The 24,862-nt window shown below is 37.9% G+C and overlaps 1 protein-coding gene across 1 annotated transcript in view; it reads left to right on the top strand.

Annotated features, from left to right (window-relative positions):
• Positions 1–101: 101 nt before the first annotated feature.
• Positions 102–24,862, top strand: part of LOC126918634 (dipeptidase 1) — a 237,515-nt gene continuing 212,754 nt past the window's right edge. The window contains exon 1 of the mRNA XM_050726738.1: positions 102–3,347. Within this exon, the coding sequence (XP_050582695.1) occupies positions 3,199–3,347 (149 nt within the window). The 5' untranslated portion in view covers positions 102–3,198. The remainder of the gene's footprint in view (positions 3,348–24,862) is intronic.

The following is a 24,862-nucleotide window of genomic DNA, read 5'->3' as shown; positions in this document are numbered from 1 at the left end:
GCGGTCACCGAAAAAAATCGCGAAGTTCGTCCCGTTTCATCCATTTTGTTCCCCATTTATAATCTATATCCCCCGGCGACGCATTTATTCGCGCCGCGGAACTTGCGTCTATCCGCTGAAGCTTTTAACGTTTATCATCAGGTTTATCACCTGCTGTTTGTTCGCGCGAAAATTAAAAGACGCGCGTGTTCTCGATACGCTGTGAAAAATCAGCGCGTCCGATTGGTTTTTCCAATAAATCCACTTTCCTCGTTATCTGTGCGATCCATATTCTCTATTTTGTAAAATTTTTCTTCCAACGACCAACGTTCTTTTCTTTTTTCGTCGAACGTGGCCCGCGAATTTTGATCTTTGTCCCGAGTCTGCGTTCAAACGACGCGTCCTAATACCAACAACTTGATCGAAGGGCGTTAAAAAGGTGTTAAATGAACGCGTTTTGAGGAACATGAACGAACGTGAAGTTGGACCAACGCTACCCCATTTGCTTCGGCAAAGTTCGCGATGTACGGTAGTTTTTCAAGAAACTTGTACATCGTGCGACAAAGAAACGTAAGTACGTACATAGCTGGATGATTGGGTCGAGTCGATGGGGGTGACAAACACCAACCATGCGTGTTTCCATCGAATACAGAGCGAGCGAACAGAGGTAAGCTGCACGCAGGATAAAGAAGTTTCCAACACGGAGGAAAGCTGATTTATTACTCCGGGAAAGGGGCTGAGTAGTAGAGGGGTTGGAGAGCGGAAGAGCGCAGCTTGTCAGGTGTATAACGCGTCGGAACTTGCGAAATTATTCCATCGAGTTTTCGTGCTGGCTGCAACGTGAGCATCGCGAGAGAATACGGGACGAAGGAGGACGAGAGAAATAGAAGGAGGGAGAGCAGTCGCGTCTTAATTGTTCGAGACACGCAGCTCGACGCTGCTGCTCACGCTTTCCGTTGAAAAGGGATAATTAGGGGAGACGCGGCATCGTCGTTAACGCCTTGTAAACCGCATTAGTAACGTTTTCCCGATAAAACGTTGCTTTGCCCTTTTATCGCTTATCGGCTTGCTGGAATCTATTCGCGCCACTTGCGAATAATTCATGTCCAACAACGGAAATGCACGCTCGTAACCCCTTTTAATCATATTCCGCCCCTGTCTTGCAAATCGTGCTTCACGTATTCGTGAAGTAGAATTTTCTTCGATAGCCCGTTATCGTTTACTTTCCGGTTCTTTCTCTGCGCTAAGTTATCGCGGGATGAACAATAACGGGCAAAGTGTAAACGTTCTTGTTGAGAATTGTGGATCTTAATTGCCGAAATAAAAGTAAAGGAACGCTAAGATTATACTTCAAATTCAGATTAAAATAGTTTTAGATTTATTTAATAAACGATTTCCAGGATCTTCGTCGATATACTTTTGCACGTGTCTCAGCACTTTCTTTGTCTCACCATCTTCCATACCACACTACCAACGGAACAGTTACATTCATCTGTTTTTCGAGACACCGCGCACACACATATTTCCATACACTCATACTCACATACGTGTGTCACTACTACGCGGTCAATCTATTCTAGCACACAAAATTATACTTATCTCAATAGTTCTTAACACTGGAACTAACAAAGATTTTCTGCTTTTTGAAATTGATAACAGCATGATAGCGTTTCTGATGGAGTTAATGTTGATTTTCATGGAAACTGCACTAGTATGGTACAAAAGTGTTGGATTACCTATGATAGATGATCCAGCAAGGGAATATTTTTATACAACGTTACGTAGAAATCAATTCCTTTGTGACGCTATTCGTTTGTAATTTTTTCCGGTTCACAGATCTTTGAAAATTATTTCAACAAGTAGAAGGGTAAAATAAATGTTACATAACACGGTATATACGTCGAACGATTTAAAATGAGAAAAAAGAAAGTTAAAGATATACATAAATCGCCTGAAATACTAGAAACAAAATATTGTATAATGTAACGTGTTTTTATTAAAAATTTATTTGAGGAGATCCCAGAAAAGACAATAAGACATTAATCAATACCTTTTTTATTAAATTACCAACAATTTTCGAAATATTACGCTTATTAAGAAGCAACAACGAACTTGAAATAAATTTAAAATAATATCAAGTATCCTTATATTCATTCATAAAAAGAAAATACATGCACTGCATTTTAAGTAGCTTAAGACTTTTACATAATACTGTACCTATTTATCTTTGTCATATTACTTTAATGATAATCATCCCGATATATATAGTACATTTACATGCACATTGTAAATCGGTAGATTTAATATTAAAACCCTTCTCGTTAAAATATAATACAAAAGGTTATTCGTTCCATCGATCGCGGTAAATGTTCCAGGCACCATGCAACGTGTCGCTTAAGGCGATTTGAAACTCGTGACATTTACGCGGTCGACGATAACCAATCAGGAAACTTTGTGGAAACGTTCCGTAGACCAATAACATTCAAAATTCCGTGCATTTCGACTTCTAATCAGAAGGTCACGGAAAGGAAATCGTTCAGTTCTCGTCGGTCTTCGACCGATGCGTCGCGGTCGAGTTAGTTGGTAGTTACGTTCCGATTTGCGCAACAGTCTAACAAACTTTGTCCCGAGCAAGTTCATAATCGCGTAACTCTCAGGTCGGCTTTATTTCAACAATGCACCTACGATACCGTGACCATCTTACAACCACACGACTCCCAAGCCTTTGTTCGTCATCAACAATAGAAGCTGTCTCTATGGCGTAGCAGTCGAACTTCTATCCATCGTTTGCTCCCTCCACCCGTCGCTTACTTCTGATTAGAAACCACGCTCTTTTCTGCACGAGAGAAAAAAGAAAAAAGAGACGAGTGAGGCGAAGCGTTTTCTCGTCAGTCACGTTTGATCCCTTGTAAGGGGGCAGAAACGTTGAAAAGACATCGGGGATCAACGGGGTTCGCTTTAATCCGACGACCCAGCGACGATTAGCATTCACGGGGGAAGCTCGCCCTTTGTTGTGCCGACAGTCAGTACCGGAATCGCGGAGTCGTGCCAACGAGGTAACTGCTCAAGTTTCCCGGTAAGCTGAGACAGCGCGACGCGAACTGGGTTAGAAAAAAGACACGGGGTAGATGTGTGTAGAAAGCGTGCCGATTAAAACGTCCTCGGTCCGACACGGTCTCGGGAAACTTTAGTGTTGAAGATTTTCTTCGTGAAATTTGGATGGATATACATATTCGTATAGGTGTTTACATTGGTCGATTGTTTTGTCGGAGTTCGCGAGTGTGTTGTGATACGAGGAGAAGTTTGGCGACGGAGATTTCGCGGAAAACGGAGCTTGTAAACAGAAGGGCGGAAAGAAGAAACACACGGTAAGTGATAGTTTTATGTCTCTGCTGGTATTTAGAATATTTTTCGAATCTTACGTTGCGTAAGTGACGTTAATTTCGAAATCGTAGTGAGAAAAGTAGTTTCGAATTATGCGTACATCGCCGTTTAAGAGAATATTGTTTAACGAGGTACGAATTTTAAAAATATATAAATAGGATAAGTTGAATTTCAATCTCAATCTTCCCTATTCTGTAAACACGCATTTTTGCACATTGAAAAATTATTTAAACGAATATAAACAAGCGGCTCCAAGTCGAATAACATATACATTTTTTTTTAAATCGAAACCACAAATTCAAAGCGACGAATAGAACGTACTGAGTAATTAACGAAAGAAAATAAAATTAATTCACTTTTAGATTCATACCATCAAACGCGTTACTTTTCCTATTGATCGTATACGAGAATCAGTTTATATCATTCTCCTCATCGAATATCACTGCGGTATAGAAGCATCGAAACTCGATGTTAGCTCTCGAACAAAGCACATACATTTGTAGTAAAAAGAAGAAGGAAGAAAAATAGAAATCGTGTGAAACGAAATGCGTGGAAACAGGCAGAGGGTAGAAATGGAGAGAACAGTGGAGGGTCGTGTGTACGAGGTACCGATTTGGACCGCTAGATGCATATAAATCAGCATAAATTGTACCGTAGAATTTCGTAGTCGACTCGCGTCGTTCTGTGCGTTGTAGGCTTCGCGTTTAACCGACGTGTATACGCGGTCCGCACGAACGAGCGTGATGCGTCTTGCTAGAGGGAAAACTCGACCGCTCTCGTGACGGTTCGCGTGGGATTTGCTTTGTCCGCCTGCTTTGTCCGCATTACGAAGGTGGCAAAGGTTTTTTTCCCAGTCTCGAAAACGAAATTGTTGCTTATGAAAGCGGAAGGTGCGCTGCCCCACCGTAGATAGAATACAATTGCCCTTCTCTCTTTATTCTCTCCTTGCTCTCTCCACGTTTCCTCCTCCCTCTCTTTTCGCCTGTCGTTTTTCTCCTGGAAAAAAGAATAATTCAGCCGCGTTTGCATTTTACCCAGGGTCCGTTCTGTAACTGCCATTCCCGTGCGAATGGAATTTATTTAAATCCCGTAGATCCTACGGAAACTAGATTTCCTAAGGTCCTGTGTCGTACCCACTGATTTCGTGGCCTGATAAGTCTTCAGGGAATGTTAGACCGCGAGCTACTTTACGTTTAAGGAAGAATTCATTTTCGGAGCCAAGAAACAAGGGACGGTTCGTTTAAGTTACTTGGACGTTCTCTCTCTCTCGCTCTCGCTCTCTCTTTGGATGAATCAGAGATTGCGAAGATGCTCGTTTGACCTCGTAGATCTAGAGACCTCGGTCGAACTGCATAAAGGACGTTCGTTCTATTTCCTCCCGTCCATTTGGTAGTAAAACCTTCATGCAAAATACTCGTACTTTGGATTTTATATTCTGGAATCGAGTTTACGTCGATGAAGCGGTGAGATCTGTGTTGGAGATGCTCCTTCGGGAAGGCCTTTGATATTTCATCGTTCGGGGTTGAACAGAGTTTTGCGTGAAATTTCTCGTTTTCGTATTATTCGACGCTTCGTTCGGCATCGAAGTTGTATAACTGTGTAGCAGCTTTCGATAGCTAAAATAAATTCTGGAATTACGCAACCGACTGTAATCCTTTAATCTTTTTACTTTGTTATTCATTCGCGTGTAAAGCAGAGATCCACGGAATATTATTTATACGCAGTGTAGATATTTCGTTTTGTTAAATATTTAACATTACGTTGCGAGTATACGTATTAGATTCAATAGGTAGTCGTTTCCAGTTAGTTTAAATAACATCCAACGAAGTATTGAGAAGCGTATCTATAGCGTCTATAGCCAGCAGTTTACAATTGCCTCTCTATAATATCGAGAATGGACAAATTAATCTAAAAAATTGTCCTGTTTAAATCGATATTTCTCCGTTACGTTGCAAATAGACAGTGTGTAACATCACGAAGCTTCGATGGTTGTTTATCACGTTGGAAATAGAAAAGTATCCGAACGTCAATTACACGTGGCACGTTCGATCGCCACGAGATTCATTGAATTCGTGTCGGCTACACGCGAAGGAGACGAATTTGATGGAAATTGCAGGGGAGAGTGAGGCTAGCCAGCGGCACGATGGAAATTTACGAGGCACAGCCTCGTTCCGGAAGCCTCGTAATTCTTGGAATCTGTTTCAAGAACGATGGCCGATCTCCAGCTTTCTGGGACTCGACCCATAAAATCGACGTGTGATTTTTATTCCCAAATTCATGCTTCAGAAATAGTGACATATTCTTTTCTCTCCTTTTACTGATTTTTTTTTTATTACTTAAAAAGAGCTTTCGAAGGGAATTAATCGGTTAATGTTGCCACAGGTGAAATTTTGCGCGACAGTACGTTCTTCTTATTTTAGAAACCAACCAGAGCAAAGAACGATGGAATGTCTATGAGGCAAAGATGAAAAAGTTACCATTTGCATGGTTGTGAATAACATTACGATAGTATTATTGCAGGACGATAATATTAGAACGAGGACTAAGCCTTAATAGCTACGGTGAAATAAAAATATCGTTGCAATGATTGCGTATCTTCGAGTACGAGGAGAACATACTTATTTGCAGAAATAAATGTACCAACGATTAATATTTTTGAAGTATAAATATTTTTGAAGTATAATTATGCGTCTATTCATTGTAAGATCTCGAGAAAAATCGACTACTTGATTAACCCTTTCAGTGCTAGGATGTCTGATAGCGTACGTTTATTATACTTATTACTATGGAACCTATGTCGGACCGAATAATTTTTCACTTCTACGATACATACGGGATATAATTTCTCATTGTTCATGTGAAATACAGCAAAAACACTTGAAATAATAATTAAAGGTTCCAAAATTTCTTAGTTGTCATTTGTATTATTTATTATATAGACATTGGAATTAGAAAACTTCATTTTCCATATCTAAAATGTTAATCATGTTTTGGAATGTGTGTTAAGATATAGCATCATACTACTAGAGATTGAAATTATGGCGGTGTTTGGTATTTCAGAGCCACAGAATAGTAATTAAGGGTTCAAGTTATTCAGCTTAGGAGGAACATTTAATAGACGCGCTTGAAACGTTCGACAATGCCAGTTTATCGTTATGTACCATGTACATAATTATACAAAGAGTATGTTGAATACAGTTGCGTAGAGCATGCATTAAATCGGCTATTTGCGAAGTAATTATTCGCAGTATTTAGTTGCGTCGGCGATTTCGTCAACATAATTACAACACCGTTATAAATATTCATGTTCGTTTAATATTCATGAAACTTACAGCACGGAACGGTGGCACTCGATTAAAAGAATTCTTTTTCGATACAGTGTCAAAATTTTGTTTGGATATAAACACGTATAAACATCGTTACTCTGCATACGACAATTTGGAAGGATAATTTAAAACATATACATTTTATATACTACGAAAGTATTTGTACATTTATTACAGAAAACTTGTATGTCTATGTCATACATGTTATTTTGAAATTTCTTTTAAGCAGATCATGTCACTGAAAATTGAGACTTGTCATTATAACGAATAATTCTCTATTTAAATACTTTTGTGATTTCTGTAAAATATGCGTATACTTGTACTAAATAAATATTTATAATATATTTTCAAACTTTACTCGTGTAACCGTGATAATCCAGTCTCATAATATCATTAACCCTTTGCACTCCGAATTTTATTTCAATTTTGTTACCAGCAGCTTCCAACGTTTTTAAGTGTTTTATTTGAAATTTATTTTAAATAAAAAATAAGACAATTTAAATAAATAAGGGAAGAAACAAATTCACTTAAATATCGGTTTTATTCACACTATTGTTGTAATTTTTAAGTGTATGATATATCTTGAAAGAATTTCCAGGATGCAATCCTGCTTTTCTTCCGCACGTTTCACAAAAAAAGGTGGAAATGAAAGAATGTCGAGCGGACTCGACAAAGAAGTTCCTGAGATAAAAACTGATGTCGAGTCACACTCGACATAGGAGTGCAAAGGGTTAATGAGATCTCAAAATATTTCACATAAAATACGTCCACTCATGTTGTCTACGGGTACTCGAAAACTTTCGTAAGCCTGTGTACGTCGACCAGAAAATCTAAATAAACGTATATGTTAACGGGTACATTGTTCATCGAAGTCGAAGTTATATCGAGAACTGACAGGGAAGCGAGCTGTGAGACGCGCGCTAATTTCCATTAATCTTACCGAAGACAAGGGGAGATAATCGATAATATCGTTGGAATATCGAGTTCCAATCACAGGATCGTCGAGCGTGACTCCGACCACGTACCGTGTCGACAAGAACAAAGGTGCTCGTAATTTATGCGAGTCATCAAGAGAAATCTATCACAACGAGGTTCGAAATACGACATCCTGTTGTATTTCTTGATGTTTCGGAGATGTTCGACGCGCGATCTCCTCGGATTCCTTGGTGTTTCGATAAGAATATTTGATTTCTTTTTTTAAATCATCTAAAATTAAAATATCTCGTTTCGATGTAGGACTTAACATCATTAACATTCATAGACTTCAAAGTAGTTAGATTAGTGGATTAGTTAAACCTGAATAATTAGGTCTTTGGTCAGGTAAGCTGCACGTGATCGGAAATTATAATTTCGATGCTACATTATGTTACTGTCACCACGTATATAAACTAAACTTTGTTAAACGGAAAGACACAAATTTTTTTCTCTTTCCATCGAACCACTAAAACGACAACAACAAAACGAAAACCTTATTTAAAATATTTTAGAATTCATTTTTCGTATGTCTCAATCAACTTAGAACCCAATCTATTTTACTCTTTATAAAAAGTAATCTTTTTTTCAACAAAATTCCAAACATAACGCCTTTGATCGGTTACAGCACGAAATCTTAAATAATTATTTGCAATAAGTGTGGATCACGGCTGTTATCGTCGATCGCGAAAGTGGCGGTCAGCACAGTAGAATAGGCACGCTAGTGGTCAGACGTATCTCAATCACTGTACTTCTATACTAATTAAATAAAACAAGAGAAAAAATTCGGATACGATGGTTAATGGAGCAGGAAATTGGTTCAGAAACATTGCAAATAACACAGAAGAAAATGTTATTAACGTGGAACGCGATGGTAGAAATTACAAATTCAACTGGCGACTGCAGAACTGCTACGCCCTTGTCGCTTTTAACTATATGTTTCTCGTTCCATGAAATTGATACGTTGTAGAGAGAAAAAAAAAGAAGAAAAGAAATTAAATACGTAGACGAGACAAGGAAAGAAGGAGGTAAGGAAATTAAGAAGGAAATTATTTCAGCGAATGGCATAATGGCGTAGTAGCGCAGTAGCGCGCACTCGTTCGTTAAAATTAGAGTGCCATTACGCACTAGGCAATCTGTTCGAGTATAAGGCATTACGCAATTTTAGCTGCTACACGATATAGAGGAAAAAGGGAAGGCAACCATGCGGCACAACGTACTAACGTTTTCCACGGAAATCCGATTGCTCGCGTCTTTCGTGCAGGCAAATAAATAAGTTAGTCTCTTGTCCGTTCGAATTTACTCGATTGTCTTCTGGTTTGTCACTATAAGAGCTCTTGGGAAATGTCGGTTATCGACACTTCCTTTCGAACTCGTAGCTCTCCTTTCATCCAGTATATTAGAACAGGTACAATAGAATACAGTTAAGTTCCGATAACACGGAGTAAAGATATGGTATCAATGTATAACAGTCGTTACTGATGTAAATCGTCGTTGAAGAATCATCGACCACAGCTGTGTGCGACGAAGTCGAAACGAGGATTTAGTTTTCCACTGGCAAGGTATTTTTGGCCGTGTGGCGTGTCTCGAAGCATTAAATTTCGTGGAAATTGGAGCGATTTCTGTGTCACGGATCAGTCGTTTCCTTCTAGAAAACAAGGAGAAAGTATAATTGCTCGGGCTGCGATAATGGTAACGATGGCAACGAGCACGGGAAGCTGGCTTGCACGAAATAACCAACGACGGAACGCATCGCTTTAGATAGAAAAAATATTTCGATGATCATGGCGCTTTAATTACCGGCGTGCTCGATCGCGTTTCAATTAAACGGAAAATGGCTTCGAAGAGGTGCTCGTGACAAACGATACGAGAAACAAATGGCTACCAAACGATTGCCTCTTCTTCAATTCGTTAATGTTTCGATATTTTGTAGCACGCTTTCGCGAATTGAGTTTGCATTAGCGTTACGTAATCGCGTATGAAGGACGTTTATCGCGCGGCTGTGGAAAAATCCGGTGATTTATGTTCTAATGGCGAGTTCGGTCGTTCGTGACGTGGATGAGGGCGACGTTTTATTAAAAGTGCCCCGTTCTTTTTTTTTTATTTTCTCCACCCTTTTTTTCATCGTTGCAGCGTGTTCTCTTTTCTGTTGCCGGCTCAACGTGCGATATGGAGAACATTTCACATCCGGGTTTTATAAATTGAGATTGAAAGATTCATCTTTATCTGTATAATTATTTCAAGCTTGCGTCAAATGTATGTGGTTGTCTGTTTTCCTTTTTTCTGTCGAGATTGACGATCGGTCGGATGTAACAACAGCGTGTATGTACAATCAGCTAATAAATACTCGTTGGCGCGTTTTACTTTGTCAGTCGTCCGGTAATAACAGGAACGTAGTGTATACGATAATGCGATATTTTCGATATCTCGATAACTGTTACGCGTGCATCGCTTATTGCTTCTAGCGTACATACGTGTTTTTAATTACATATTGCATTTACTATTTGTTTTCATTCTCGTCATATTAAATTGTGTCTCCTTCGTTAACACGTCATTTATCATCACCCTCGGAGGTAATAAATAATACATTTATATTTCAAGATAAAAACATATTATGTAAAAATGTATATTCTTTACCAAAAAAGCAAAGCAAAACAAAACAACGACGGTTCTATAACAATTAATTTTGGCGCCATTCAAGTCTATACAGCATGTGTATCTTGTGGTATAAAAAAAATCTTTAATTTCACTTAAGAAAACGTCTGTCAGATTAAAAACTCGGAAAATAATATTCAACTTTGCAAGTAAATTTTAAACATTACTTAATCACTTGGTTATTCTATTTGATACAAAATTGTAAAATTGTAAATGTAAAACCTACGATTCGTAATTTGTCAATTTACAGATATCGGTAATTGATAAATTATTGTGCAATAAAATCCTGAAAGAAAGAAAATGCTTACAATATTCATTAGCCTGAATCGGTTAATTTTAACTTTGTCCTGATACGATACATTATATCGGCAAAAGTAACATTCATACAAATTCATGATGAATGAAACGCAATATAAAAATGAATTACTCTGCGAATTACTTACTCTATGACGATCCCTATAGAAAGCATTCTGTGGTTCGCATAATTCGCGAATCCAGCGATAATTGTCAGGAGCATGAGGAGAATTTCACAAAGAAGCCCATCACGCGAGAAATCGTATTAACTGTCGAAGTTGTCAGAGGTGGTGGGAAGTCGGTTGGCTCCGCTGCCATTGTTTCCAACGCGCGGTCCTCGCCCGGTGAACTTCCGCGTCGCAGTGCCGACTTCCGTTTATCGACTCGTCGAGATTGAAATTCCCGATGTTCTTCCCGATTCAGGTATCTTCTTCCATCGGGGATCGCGACAAAGTTTTTGCGGTCAGATTCGAACGAATTGACTTCGATTCTGGAATCGAAGATTGAATTTTTTTGCTGACGTGATTCAGGGATCGAGGATTTCCCAAGTGTCGAAAGAAACTGAAAAATCTTGTTGTACGACTCAATTTATGTTGAAATGTTACTACAGCGACGTGAACACACCGAATTACGGAGATCAGTGACAAATTGGCAATTGGTTTACCACCAGTTTGTGTAGTTTAAAATCATCGAAAAACGTAGAAAGATTCGTTTCAATCGATAAATATTCCAACGAATAGTATATTTTCAATATTTCATTTTACACAATTTTATGGACTATGTGAATTCTGTGTATACGTTCGCCACTTTAAATTTCTGCTAAATCCTTAAAAATCCGTCGTTTAATAATCAAACGCCAATAGAAGGTAAAATGCGAAAAATATCTTACAATAGGCGAAAATGGTAGTGACGAAGATGTTGAATTTGCTGTTAGGAAAAGACGATCTCCTGATTCTCGCCAAGTAATATACTCGTGTGTAATTAACTGTAGAACGGCACAACGAGGATGTTGTATAACCGATGGAGTAAGTAGAAGCGGCGTCCTCGATGTTCCTAAAAATCCTGGAGGCTAGCCAAGCGAAGAGAAATCTAACGGTAGCAGGGGGGGTAGAAAGTGCAGTTTTGCGGCTTGCTCACCGCCCGTACTGCTAATGGAAACGTTCCACCTTCCATGGAATTTTCAGGGGAATCTTGCGGATTATCCGACGCTTTTTAATATTCTAGGATGTACGCTAATTTTAATAGAAAACGTCGACGGCCGAAGGCGAGCAGCGGGCACGATTAAAACGTTCACCAGCGCCAACAACTTTTCCTATCCTTCGTTGGAAATTTCGTCAGACGCTGGTCTCGATTTCCACGAGAGTCTTTCATCCTACACCGTGAAAATTCCACGGTATAGCAGCAACTCGGCAAGGACTTCCGCATGACCACATTGGCCATGATACGATTAACCGACGCGTTTCGAATTTTTACGATGTTATGTCATTTACCTGTGAGATATGATCACTATAATGTCATTCTTGGCGGAGTACAGGGTAGAAAGGGCAGTAAAGAACCGAGAAGAAGAAAGAAAGGAAATATATGGAAAAAGAAGGTGGGGAGGAACAAAGAACTGGGAGATCAGGAAGAATGGAATAAGAATTGAGCATAAAACAAAAGGAGAAGAGTAATTTTTAGTGGACAAAGAAGACAAGGTGGGAAGAAATGGAAGGGAAGATACAGAATAATTGGAAACAGGGAAAGATGGGAGGAGGAATGAAAGAAAAGGTAGGAAGGATAGGAAAAGAGGAATAAAAGGTCTGGAAGGGAAAGAGTTGAAAGAGAGGATAAACGAGAGAGGAGAGGACTGGAATGAGAATGAAAAAAAGCAAACGACGAGAGAGATAAGATAGAGATAGATGTAAGGAAAGGGAGGAGAGAAGGACAAATGGAATAAGATTTCAATCTGTTTTCCATAATTCAACTAAGAGTTTTAATTGTAAATGCACCTTATCTCGTCTAAGCTTCTTACCAAAATTTCTAACTTATAGTCTTATACCTCGTTTAACAGTCAGGAAGGACTTAAATTTTGTTTGTCCGTAAGATTACATTGCACTTAAAATATAGTATACGTTAAATCTTCTCTCTACTTGATGTAAATAAATCGTAAAATTATTCTGATAAAATGAAGAATGAACAGTATGATAGTGTATATATTGGCTGTCAAATACAGATTTGTTCGTTCATTCTATCAATACCATGTTAAATGTGTCAACGAGAGAGAAAATATTTCCAATAGCATTTCGACTACATGCATACTTTGACCATATATTTTTTATCGATTCCAATATACCCAACAAAATTTCCCGCATGTTCCAAAATTCGTAAAAAAAATCACAATAATAAATATTCGATGACGAAAAAATCCAAGCAAAACGGATATCAAACACAGAACAGCCGATCGAGAAAAGCAGGGAAAAAATCGCGGCAAACTTTCCACTCCCGCACTAAGCGGGTCTTATCGCCACAGAACGGTGGATCTCAAGTTGGAAGCGTTCGAGAGTAAAAACCGTAGTCTCAAGCTCATGCTCCTCGCGAAGGGAGAGTTTTGTTTCGCGGAACAAAACGCGGTACGCGAGAGCGCTTAATGGAAGTTCCGGATACGATCCATTACAGATATTCAGCAAACTCCAACGACTCAGAGTAGAAGAAAGAGAAAGCAGTACGAGAGAGTGAGAGAGAGAGAGAGAAAGTGAGAAAGGGCGATTGAAACTGGGTTACGATCAACGGAACGATAAATCTCGAGACAGAATGTTACCGGCCTCCAAGGAATCGAAGATCTCGCGGACGAAGGGCAGTCGAATCGAAGAAAGATAGAAGGCCAAGGAGAATCGGGATTCGCGGAACTCGCGACGCGCGAAAACTTGGCAAAGTTTGAAAAAGTTGCGCCAGTACCCTGGAGAAATTTTTGTCGCGGGTCGATCGTAGTTCATCCGTGAAATCTTGCTCGCGAGAAGGAGCTCGGTAAACAGATAAATCAGTGACTGTATGGCGCCTCGGTTCACGCTGATTTTGCAGTTTCCGCCCCGCTTCAGGCTTTCTGTTATACCGTGTCTTTCATGGTTGATGAATGTCGAAACGCGCGCGCGTTGCTTCTGCTGGAATAATTAATTTCGACCTGATTCTGGTCGTGAATCTGAAACGCAGTGGAGGGAGAATGTATCTGTGAGAGGCAAGGTAGTTAGAAGGTATTTGAGAAGCGTAGAAAAAGTTTGTGGGATGTCGGTGAACGCGTAGAAAGTGGTGTGAACGAGGAACGTCTGTACTCAGGCTGCAGGAAGGTGTAAAAGAGATCAAAAGCGGAATTAAAAAGTTTGGAGCATCGCGGAACGTAAAGGGACGCATAATCATTCTAACTTCTAGTAGTTTGTTCTGTTGTAGACAGACAAGTTGGTAGCATCTTTTTTTGCTGTTTCACTCGCGAGCTCGTTTACGGGTTAATAGGGAGAAGAAACGCGTGAAATTGCGAACACTGTGCGTATATAGCGTGTATAGAGTGGCGATAAATTTTGCGCGAAATATGTATCGTTCATTTCTAAATTAGTATCATTATGCTATGCAATGAATTTTTTATAAGATTGTGATGGATATTCAAATACATATCTATCTAGCCCACTATAAATATTAAACATTTAGATTTGTTGTTTACGAGTTTCATTTTATTTAGTGTCTCTTACATTAAAGAACACGTATAACGCGAATAAAAGAACAAAAAGAATTTTTTACAAATAAACCCGTATAAAAGTTGGAACAGGCAAAAGGAATTAAAAAAATCCCTTTAGATTCAGATGAACGTAGTATCTATTCATTAATTAATCACGAGCGATTAAAAACAGTGCACCATGGTAGGAACCGAGTTAAAATCAGATCGCAGAAACGGGATTGATCCGCGAAAACGATGAAACGCGAAGAATGACGGATAAGATAAATACCGTGTGTCAGAGTATGTCTCGAAAAACGGCAAATGAAGAACCAGAAAAAAAGAAAAGAGGCAAAGGAGAAAGAAGTATAACGTAGAAACGATTTCCAACGAATCGAGGATGGTAACAGGAGCTGAAGTGGTTGCTGTTTCCAGCACCGGTATCCGCTGTTCCACGGATCTTTGCTATTAGCGTCTGACCAACGTCGATCGTTTCCACTGGCCGACACAACAGCGGTCCCTTTACTGCCGCGCGGAGGCGACAAAGAAAGTAGACAGGAAAGGAAATCGAGCCAAAGGTAAGACACGTTCGTCCTGGATAATCCTTCGGATTTATTTGAGCAGTACTTTTTCGTTAAGCCAACTGTATACGAAAGACCGGGACGGAAATGGCAGAATAGAGGTGGACGTAGTCTTAAAGGAGAGAAGAACGCACAGTGGACTCGAGGGAGTCACATTTTTGCCATTTCACACGTGAGGCCACCTCGCGTTGGACTACCGTGTGTTCACCACGTGGTATCGGTTTTCAGATTCGCGAAAGCACGGTCGTATTTTATTCGTGCTGGTCGCTTTACTACCGCGAACGGAAATAGAACGTAAACCGGAGCCATAGCTGGGGCATTAAGGGGAGACATTCTCGTTCGTTTTAGCCTGTCGACGTGGACATTCGCGTAGAGAAAGGCCTCGCGTTACACGTTAGATTTCTGAGGATGATTAATCACATCTAGTCGACGAACGTTTTTGCTCCATCTCTTCGTTGGCTTCACTCTACAAGGTAGATCTTCGATGAAGAAGAGAAATTCCGTGCGATATGGGTCAGTGGGTTGTCCCGATAAAATTCGTACTGGACAAGCTCGGCTTCGACTCCGAGTATTTTTACGACAGGCCGAGGTTTTCCGAAATCCTGGCACGAATCCAGTGCAGGGAATAAAATCCTGGCCGGCTAATCGGGAGAAAAATTTCCTTGGAGGGGAGGGAGAACATTTTTTCTCAGCTGGTCGGCCTAATAAATTTTACAACGTGCCCGCAAGCCTGTAGCCATTCAATTAATTACCGCGATCCCGTTTTATCGTCGGATCCCATACGGCGTATGGGAGGATAGAATACCGCAAGTTCCTTGTTCGACTTAATTAATTGAAACGATCGGTTCTTCCCTCGTGTTTGGGAAAAACATTATGTTAACGAACGAGATTTTGAATTGTGAAGTTTGTAATAGTCTCGCGGTTGAAATACTGGAATTTTAAATTGGCTAGCTCTACTTATCTTTCTTTTTGTACTACTCATCCCCCATTACACATTAATCTACATGTACATTGATTTACCGACAGTTCTACCAGCGATCCTGCTACGGCAGTTTCTTTCTCCGTTTCAAGTTTTACGAACCATGTCGCAATTTATACGCGGCAACCATAAACACTCTAGTATTGTAAATTATCCATCTCTTAAATAACAGTTACACGTATTAGGTTGTTCGAAAAGTTCCTTTCGTTTTAAAAGGAAATAATAGATGCGCAACATTTGTTGTTTTATATTATTTTATTGAATTATGTAACATACTAAATGGATCATACATAATTTAATAAAATAATATAGAAGAAAAAATATGCATCTAGTGTTCCCTTATAAAACGAAAGTTTTTACGTGTTGCAGTTTAATAAAATTCTCGCGACGACATTAAAAGGTATAAAAAAATAATCACGAGTGAGGAATTTGAAAAAATGTAATCGTCGCGTAGACGTTAAATATTTTTCAATATTTCTTTCAACTTCACCAATCGACTTCACAAATTCGATTATCCCATAGTCATGTTAATCCTGAAATCTCGTTGATCTATATCTCTAATTAATATAAGTGACTGTAAAATATTTCATTTCTCTTTATTTTTTACTATAAAATATAAATCTTTTTATGACGTTTTATTATTTTAGCTAAACAGCTTAAGTTAAGAATGACATTTTCCGTGTACAATTTCTGCATTTTAATTTGAAATTATACCGTTATTATACTAATACATCGTATTAACATGAAGGAATAATAACACGAAAAACACGTGTATTTACGAATCCAGAGTGAAATATGATATCATAGAATAAACGAAAGGTAATGTAGGTTTATGAGAATTAAACATTTAATTGACTCAATTAAGTTCAAGAGACGTAGCAGAGAAGAACGTTCTGCTCGTTTCCGACGATTCCACGAGCTGTTTGATGCGAGTACACACGAAACACGTAGATACCCAAGATTTACGAGGCTGTTGCGACGCATTTTCACGACAGTTTTCGCGCGCAATTTGACATACTACCAACGTGAAAGCTAGCTCGAGGGAGAAGCCTCGTAAAAAAGTTTTTAGCGACGTATCATTCAGCTCGCAATGTATTTGGATTCTTTCGATACTTCTATTTCTTCTGTTTGCATTTCGTAAATCTTTCGTATATATTCGAAAGCATAGATCTTTCAATAACGTGGCAACGATCGATGGAGATTAATGGTGTCAGGATATCGATGGATCTCGTAGAAAATATGAAGCTTAAGGAATCGTTAAATGCTTAAATTCACATGCAAATTAAACGCCACCAAAGTGTCTCGTACGTATCGTTTCATAATTCGAACATTAAATATCAAGTGAAACTCGTTCGATTCGAAAACACACCTGTAGAATTCTCGAGACTACTTTTCAATCGCTTCACACGTCATAATAGTGGATGAACAAAGGTTCTCGTCTCTCTTTACCAATATTATTTCTTCATGACGTGCTGAAAGGTATGCAATAAGTAGGAGTCATGCTGATATGCAAAAGAAGAATCGCTACGACCTTTGTATTTCGTTGAAGTGGTCGGGGAAATGCGCGTGCTATTGTTTCCAACGCGACGAATATTCCACGGTTTCCATTGTCTGACTTGCTGCTCGAGGACGATACCGATGAATTCGCTGGTATAAACTCGAAGCACCGCATTTTCTTGGTTACACGTCGAACGTGTAACCAAAAAGATCTTCGCGTGCTTAAAAAGCCTGCGTTGCATAGAATGCAAAGAGCGGACTTTCTCGACGTGCTTCTCATGTATTCGAATTCCAGGTAGATTTTTGAGAAGCGAAGCGTAAAAGAACTTTAGGAATCTTTTATGGATGTTAATGTACATCGATTTCTATTAATATTCGAACATTACAATGCTCCGGACATTATTGCACTATATATTTCTTTATAATAATGTTATCGAAGTAATTGCTTTTTAATATGTTAAAATACCTATCGCGGTTAATAGAGACATAACAGTTTATTTATTTAATGCAGATAATTCTTCGTACAATAACCGGAAAATTAAATAGTGGCAACATTGAAGATTAACGTACAATTTCGGAATTATTATTAATGTTATATGTAATTAGATTCTGGTTTAGTTTTATATTTCCGGGAATTTGTAAATATTTGCAGAAAGTTTAGAACTCGTGAAACGAAAAGGTATGTAATATTCCTAAAATAAAATATTTGTTATAACATTTAATGGGTGAAACGAATTCCCTTCAGGAATGGAATTACAGGCCATCAAAATACGAGTTTGATATTTGTACCAAAAGAATGAAAAATTGAAAACAATATATCTAGCAGAAATATTTTTGTTCATATATTTCAAATCCCTCGAAAAACAATATCATAAATCTATAAAATATACAATTACAATTTTATAAATTTCTCTACCAATTGATTATTTTAGCCACTTTAATAATTCTATAACAATAACTGTATTCATAAATACATAAATTAACATCAACATTTGCTACATAGTTACAGCTTTCGATTTCACATACGGAGGAACGTTCATAGAAAAAGGTATCGTCACTTTGCAAAAAGTTTCCCCATAAGTACCATTGTTTATACCTAGAACATCGATGGTGTTAGAGACGATTAAATCGCTCGTATAGTTAGCTCGATCTTGATACCGTGCGAATATTTGCCACTGGTCTGATTTTATGTTCGAATAGAGCTCCGATTTCGAAAATCTTTATTGCCAGTAATACCGAAGAATTATGTTCAGTTTCTCATGTAAATTCTTTTAATATCCCTTTCGACTGTTTTACGAGTCGTAATGGGCGGAATGTTGCGGCGAAGGAAAGTAACCTCTTCTTCGACCTCTGTAAATCGACCTTGGAAACTTGGCCACGTAGATAAGGCCAATCTCACACGGTGGTCTTTGAATCCAGCCACGAAATGGCCATTTTTGGTGTCCGCGTAAGCACGTACGGAATACTCGCGTATTTTACGACCGACGTGTTTATATTGCTTCTACGTGGACCGATCTTCGTATATTACGATAAATGATAGATTCTATCATATTTTCTAGCATCGCATCATTTTCACACGGTCAAATTTTATACTAGATTCTCGTGAAAGATCGAGTGCATACTATAGAAATTTTTGAAATAAAGTAATACCACTATATTTCCTAACAAAATTTCAATAATAGCTTTCAAGATAATATTTGATTCTTTTGAAACTCTCGTTGATTCTTAAATCAGATTGTTACACTAACTTTCCAACGAATATAACTGTTGAGAATTGTGGATCTTAATTGGCGAAATAAAAGTAAAGGAACACTAAGGTTACACTTAGAATTCATATTAAAATAGTTTTAGATTTATTTAATAAACGATTTCCAAGATCTTCGTCGATATACATTTGCACGCGTTTCAGCACTCTCTTTGCCTCACCATCTTCCATACCACACTGCCAACGGAATAATTACATTCATCTGTTTTTCGAGACACCGCGCACACACGTATTTCCACACACTCATATTCACATACGTGTGTCACTACTACGCGGCCAATTTAGTCCAGCACACAAAATTATACAAATCTCAAAAATAACAATATAGAAAGTGCTAAACATTTTTATCAACATAGTGCCATGATTGTGCCATGATCTCTTGTTATCAAAATTTCTTGAAACTGCGGTGGATATCTACCGGGTTAGCTACGCGGTTTCAATTTGCTTCCAAAATTGTAACGAAAATTGTAACGATTAAGCGTGATCGTGGCACATGATAACCGAAAATCGTAGCAAGAAATTAGCGGAAGAACACTTACGTTTAATTCATTAAACGTAAAATTAAAAAACATAACATTCAAAATTAAAGCCAAAGTTTCGTAAATCGTATGGTGAGAGGTAGTTGGCAAGAAGAGACAGGAAGACGAGGCAATGCGAGAATCGTGACGTGAACGTGGCGCTTTTGGTTTCCACCGAGCACGTATTCTCTTTGCTCGCGTCCACCAACATATTTATGCGTTTTCAGCGTTTCCACGCGTCTGCATAAACCATGTCGCCGACGCTTCTTTCTGTCACCGCGTACCCATAAACCGTTCTCCATTTCTGTATCCATCGACGAACGTCCTGCGATTCTTTCGTGCGAGTTTCTCTATTTCTCGTGTATCTACAACGCACAAAGAACGAGCGGCTATTCTTTGTCGGGAAATAAGCGGAAAGTGTAGAGCGAAATTTTTAATTAATTTTTTTACAAAGGAAGCTTTCGCGCGAGAATAAAATAAAATCCTTGTTTTTTCTCAGTATCCTTTTATAGCAAGTCAATTTTCTACTATGTACCACACAGCTGATACATTATTTATATCTTTATTCTGCTGACAAAGAATACACAGTACTGTATGCAAGTTTCAGATTATTTATCAAATAGAAATGTTTAATTCCCATGAATGAATATAGAGATTTTCATTTGAATATTGTTGATTCTAAATTTATCGTCGTTTCTTAAGAATCTTCCAACTAGAAGATTATTGGCAATTTGCTTAAGGAAATTTGATTTCTATCGAATGATTCTTCTGTTTTTCTGATCTTAGTACTTTCAAACAGTTTATTTATATTTTCGATTAATTTCATTCGCGTGATTTTGTTAGCGCAGCTTTTCCGTGAATCGCCAAAATACATAATATGTATATGAAATAGAAAAGAAAATCACGTTGGTCAGAGAAGCGTGGGGGAAGAAAATAAATTTGGAATCCGTTTGGCCCTGTGGCGTTGGTTCCGTGTTCGATTGGAAGCCAATTACCAATTCCCGTGCGATTTATGGGCCGAACGAAAAACGCGGACGTTCTCCTATAATCGAAAGCAACAGAACGTCTCTGTCTACCGCAACATTTTATTTTTCGCGGAGATTGCAATTCGACTCGTAACCACCGCGAAACAGATTTACGATACGCTCCTGTAACGAATTTCGATCCATCGAAATTACGTAGCAGAGCAGTACTGAGATACATCGATATACCTTCTGGTTCATAAGTATGCGAAACTTACAAAAAATCAGATAAATCTTGGAAATGATTAGGAAATTATAAAAATACCTTTTGGAAAGTATGTTGTAAGAGATCATCAGCTGATTTCCTGACATCGAACAACGTTAAATTTCTTCTCGTTTGCAACCATCATGTGCCTCGTGCTTTGCTTTAACCAATTCTGTTACTCGTGTTATTAATCCTTCTGTTTTATTTATTCTCATGTCACTCTAAATTGCGATTTAAATTTTAAAATTCAAATTTATGTACATCTGTTGTACCGTGAAAAGTTCTGCAAAGTACCTTTTAAACTAGTGAATTTTCAAGCTAAGTGCCTTAATATATTTTTTATAGAGACGAACACGACGCATTTATCGTGTAAAATCTGTAAGAAAATATTTAGTTGCATCGAAAAGAGCACAAGTCAGATTTAAAAATCTCGAAGATGTCTCCACTTCTGTGGCGAATATATTATTTTATTATAACATAGCTTCTTCTATCCCTTCAGAGTTGTAGCTTGACTCAGTTGCGTGAAACTGTATAATCGCATTTCACCATATTAATAATCGGATATCGTGTTACCTGTTTTTCAGCGAGAGATTCGACGTGTGTAATGAAATTACCCGACAGTTAGGAGAAAGTTTACGAGCATTGAGTTATAGGAATCGCAACATAAAGTAGCTGAAACCGCGAAATTAAATTATCAGTCGCAGGCAAATAACAGGCGTTTAATTCCGATACAAAATACCCATTGATTTCGATAAGGTCTGGTGGCGATGAGGCCAGGCGAATGGGGGATGGTCACTGATTTATACGTCCGATTGAAAATTATGTTAACGAGCAGGTTTTTGCGTATCCTGTTTTGTCGCTCGTCGCTCAGCCACGAAATTGTATTCTACCGATTATTTGAGATACGAGCGGGAAAAACGCGATACGAGTCACCTGTATAATTCTCGGAACGTTAACAGCCGAAGTGATCTCGTTATGAAAGAGCCGTAATTGCAGCATGCATTAAAGCAAAACGTGTCTGTTCTTCCATTTAGGAAATTATAATGCGTTTCTTTTAGAAACGGGCAAATATAATTATCTACTCGTGTTTCTGTAAAAAAGAAGGAGAATATAGAAACTCGTATCATATAGTAACTCTGGAGGGATGAAAAGATATGGATATTAAACAGTATCAGTATCGAAATGAAGTTACAATACCGATTAATCGTGTTAATGTATTGACAAATTTCGATTATAGATTTTAGACTTTATTTTTTACAGTTAAATGTTAAATATTAGGTCGTCCGGAAAGTTTCTTTCGTTTTATAAGAAAATAATGAATGTACATTTTTCATTTTATATTATTTTATCAAATTACGTATGATCTATTTTCTTGTATCAAGATAAAGATCACAACGTTTGACAGATTAGGTTTCATGTTTATATAAAGATGCGTCGTCGTAAAAGAGGTGTCTGTAAAAGAAAGACACTTTTCCGATAGCCTAACGATATAATCCGATGATTTGTCATTTGCAAACATTCCATTTCTTCTATTATCGAATTTATTTCAGACCTATGAGAAAATCAATAATTAATTTATAATTTGTAAATTGTAATATTTGGTTAATATCAGTTTTATAGAAGCTGAATAAAAAACTGCTTAAGAATCTACCGTACATATGGTTCAAATGCAAATCAGAAAAATTCTATATAGTTGCGAACGTTTCTGAATCGAAGCACACGGAAGGATAGAGAAACGACGATCGGGACTTAATTCACAGCGGCCTTTTCATTTCTCCGCGCAGCTGCAAACGTCCGGCGTTCTCATCCATCGTGGCTCGTTATTAAGTAATATCGGGAGATTTCGTCTGCTGGTTCGATGCGCCGATAAAATTTTCATTTCGCGGTTCGCTGGCGTCGTTGGGGCGAAAGGTCGAATGCCTTGCCGCTTAGATACGGAGGTCGCCACCTGGTCGCCTTTTGCCCCCAGAGCCGGCCAACTTTCTGTGCCACTGAACCCCCTCTGTCGATCCGGTGAACCTGAATGTGCTCGCTTTTACCCGTGAATGCGCCAATTAATTGGTAAATCTTTCGAATACTCTGTCGTTTCAAACTTGGAACGCAAACTGTGAGACTTTTCTTTAGGAGAGACTAGAAGGAAGGTTTAGAAAGAAATTATCGATCCTTAGAAAATTTGTGTAATCTATTATTTAGTAAATGAAAGCATAAGGAAGGATATTAATAATGTATTATGCGATCATTCATTAATATGTTACTTAATTCAAATTTAATCAGACATTTTTGCATATAGCCGAAAAATTAATTAATGCATAGAAAAGCGTAATAATAATATACAATAAGATTTTACATAAATTGTAGAAAATTATTAGCAAAAAGCTTTAACATGCTGTTAATTTTATTTATACTTATTGAAACCTGTTTTGCATTTTTATAGAAATGATTTCAATAGCTCGCTTCGAGTACCTTTGGACGGGTTAATTAAACGCATTTGAAAATCAATTACCAGCGCTCGAAGTTATTTCAGCTGTCCATTGTGCTGCCTTTGCCACATTTAATTTATAATTCTAAGAATACAATTACGATATGTCTACCATTTAAACAGAAAACGTCGTACGTTTAAACGATAACGTTGAGTGCTTTCTCACTAGTCAAAGTAATGAATCCAAAGTAAATTAAATGTTCAATCTCACAAAAAAAAAAAAAAAAAAGATAGAAGAAAAAACCGAGTCGATCCTAAAGTTTGAAGAGTCGTGAGAGTAGTTGGAGCAAAATTGTTATCGAGTTTAAAAGTAATCACCGATCAGAGAATAACTGTAGAGATTAGGTATTCTAATAATTTGAACTAGAAATGTAGGAAAGTTGGAAGTAATAGTTGCCAGATGTTTGTATTTTAATTTTATAGTTGATAGGAAGTCTCATATTGGTACTTTAAACATTTTAATCTAAAGATGATTGGATCAAAGATAACTCGAACTTCTTCGCTATTGGTAATCGAAGTTGGTGAAGTTCAAGAGAATCTTTGACCTCGATAAAGGCGTCTTGCCTCTTATACAAAGGTAGCAGATGCAAGATAACACTCTCAAAGCGTTCGATCAGTGTTGGCCAAACATTCAACTGCAACTTCCAGCCGCCAGTCATGTTTATCGGATGGCAAAGTCGAAGTTCTCGCTTGATTTTTAACGATTTGTATACTCCGCACGAAGAACGCATTAGTTGCCGCGTTTTCCACGATATTGCTGTCTACCAAGCACTACGCGCGAATTACTGGTGGGGCGAACTCAATTAGGATCGTTAACGAGGGAATTACTCCGGAAACGAAGCGAATGAACTCGCGAATGTGTCACCAAATTCGTCGTTATAACGATCGTACACAATTTACCACGACCTGGAACAGCGATTCGATTCTTACGTTCCTGAAATAATTTTACATTTATATTGCGTTCTATTAATTTGCTGATTGTCCTTATCCTTATCCTTATAGTCATGATTTTTCTAGATACATGTAGCAAAATATTTTGAAATTGTAAATCTATACGTGAAAAAATCTTAGGAAAATGACTTGAGATGTATTTCGTGTTTTTGTATCTCATTTAGTCGTGTAGAAGAAGCTATAACATTCGTAGAATGTACCGAAACTAAATGTATATTTGTTACATATTTTACACTACAATTTCTAAAATAGTTTAATGTAATAATAAATACTACAAATATGAAATAACACAAAACGTAACAATAATATATGGAGAAAATAAATTTAAAATATTTACGTTATAAAGTAATAGAATAGTAATCGTAGTGCGTCGATCTATAGCGCTCGTGGCTGACTCAGTATAGGATGTCCGACTAGTAAAAGAGCGATTCTACTTGTTACTCTACTGGCCTTTCTTAACATTTTACCGACGATAGCTGATTAATCGGCTTTTGTCGCCGACACTTACCGACTGACAGCCTATTAATCGGTTTTTTCAAACAATCTTTCTCATTATTTGAGCAGTAATTTGTTATT

Source organism: Bombus affinis, chromosome 7 (genome assembly GCF_024516045.1).
Source record: "Bombus affinis isolate iyBomAffi1 chromosome 7, iyBomAffi1.2, whole genome shotgun sequence".
Classification (NCBI taxonomy): domain Eukaryota; kingdom Metazoa; phylum Arthropoda; class Insecta; order Hymenoptera; family Apidae; genus Bombus; species Bombus affinis.
This window is presented reverse-complemented; position numbering and strand designations above follow the sequence as displayed.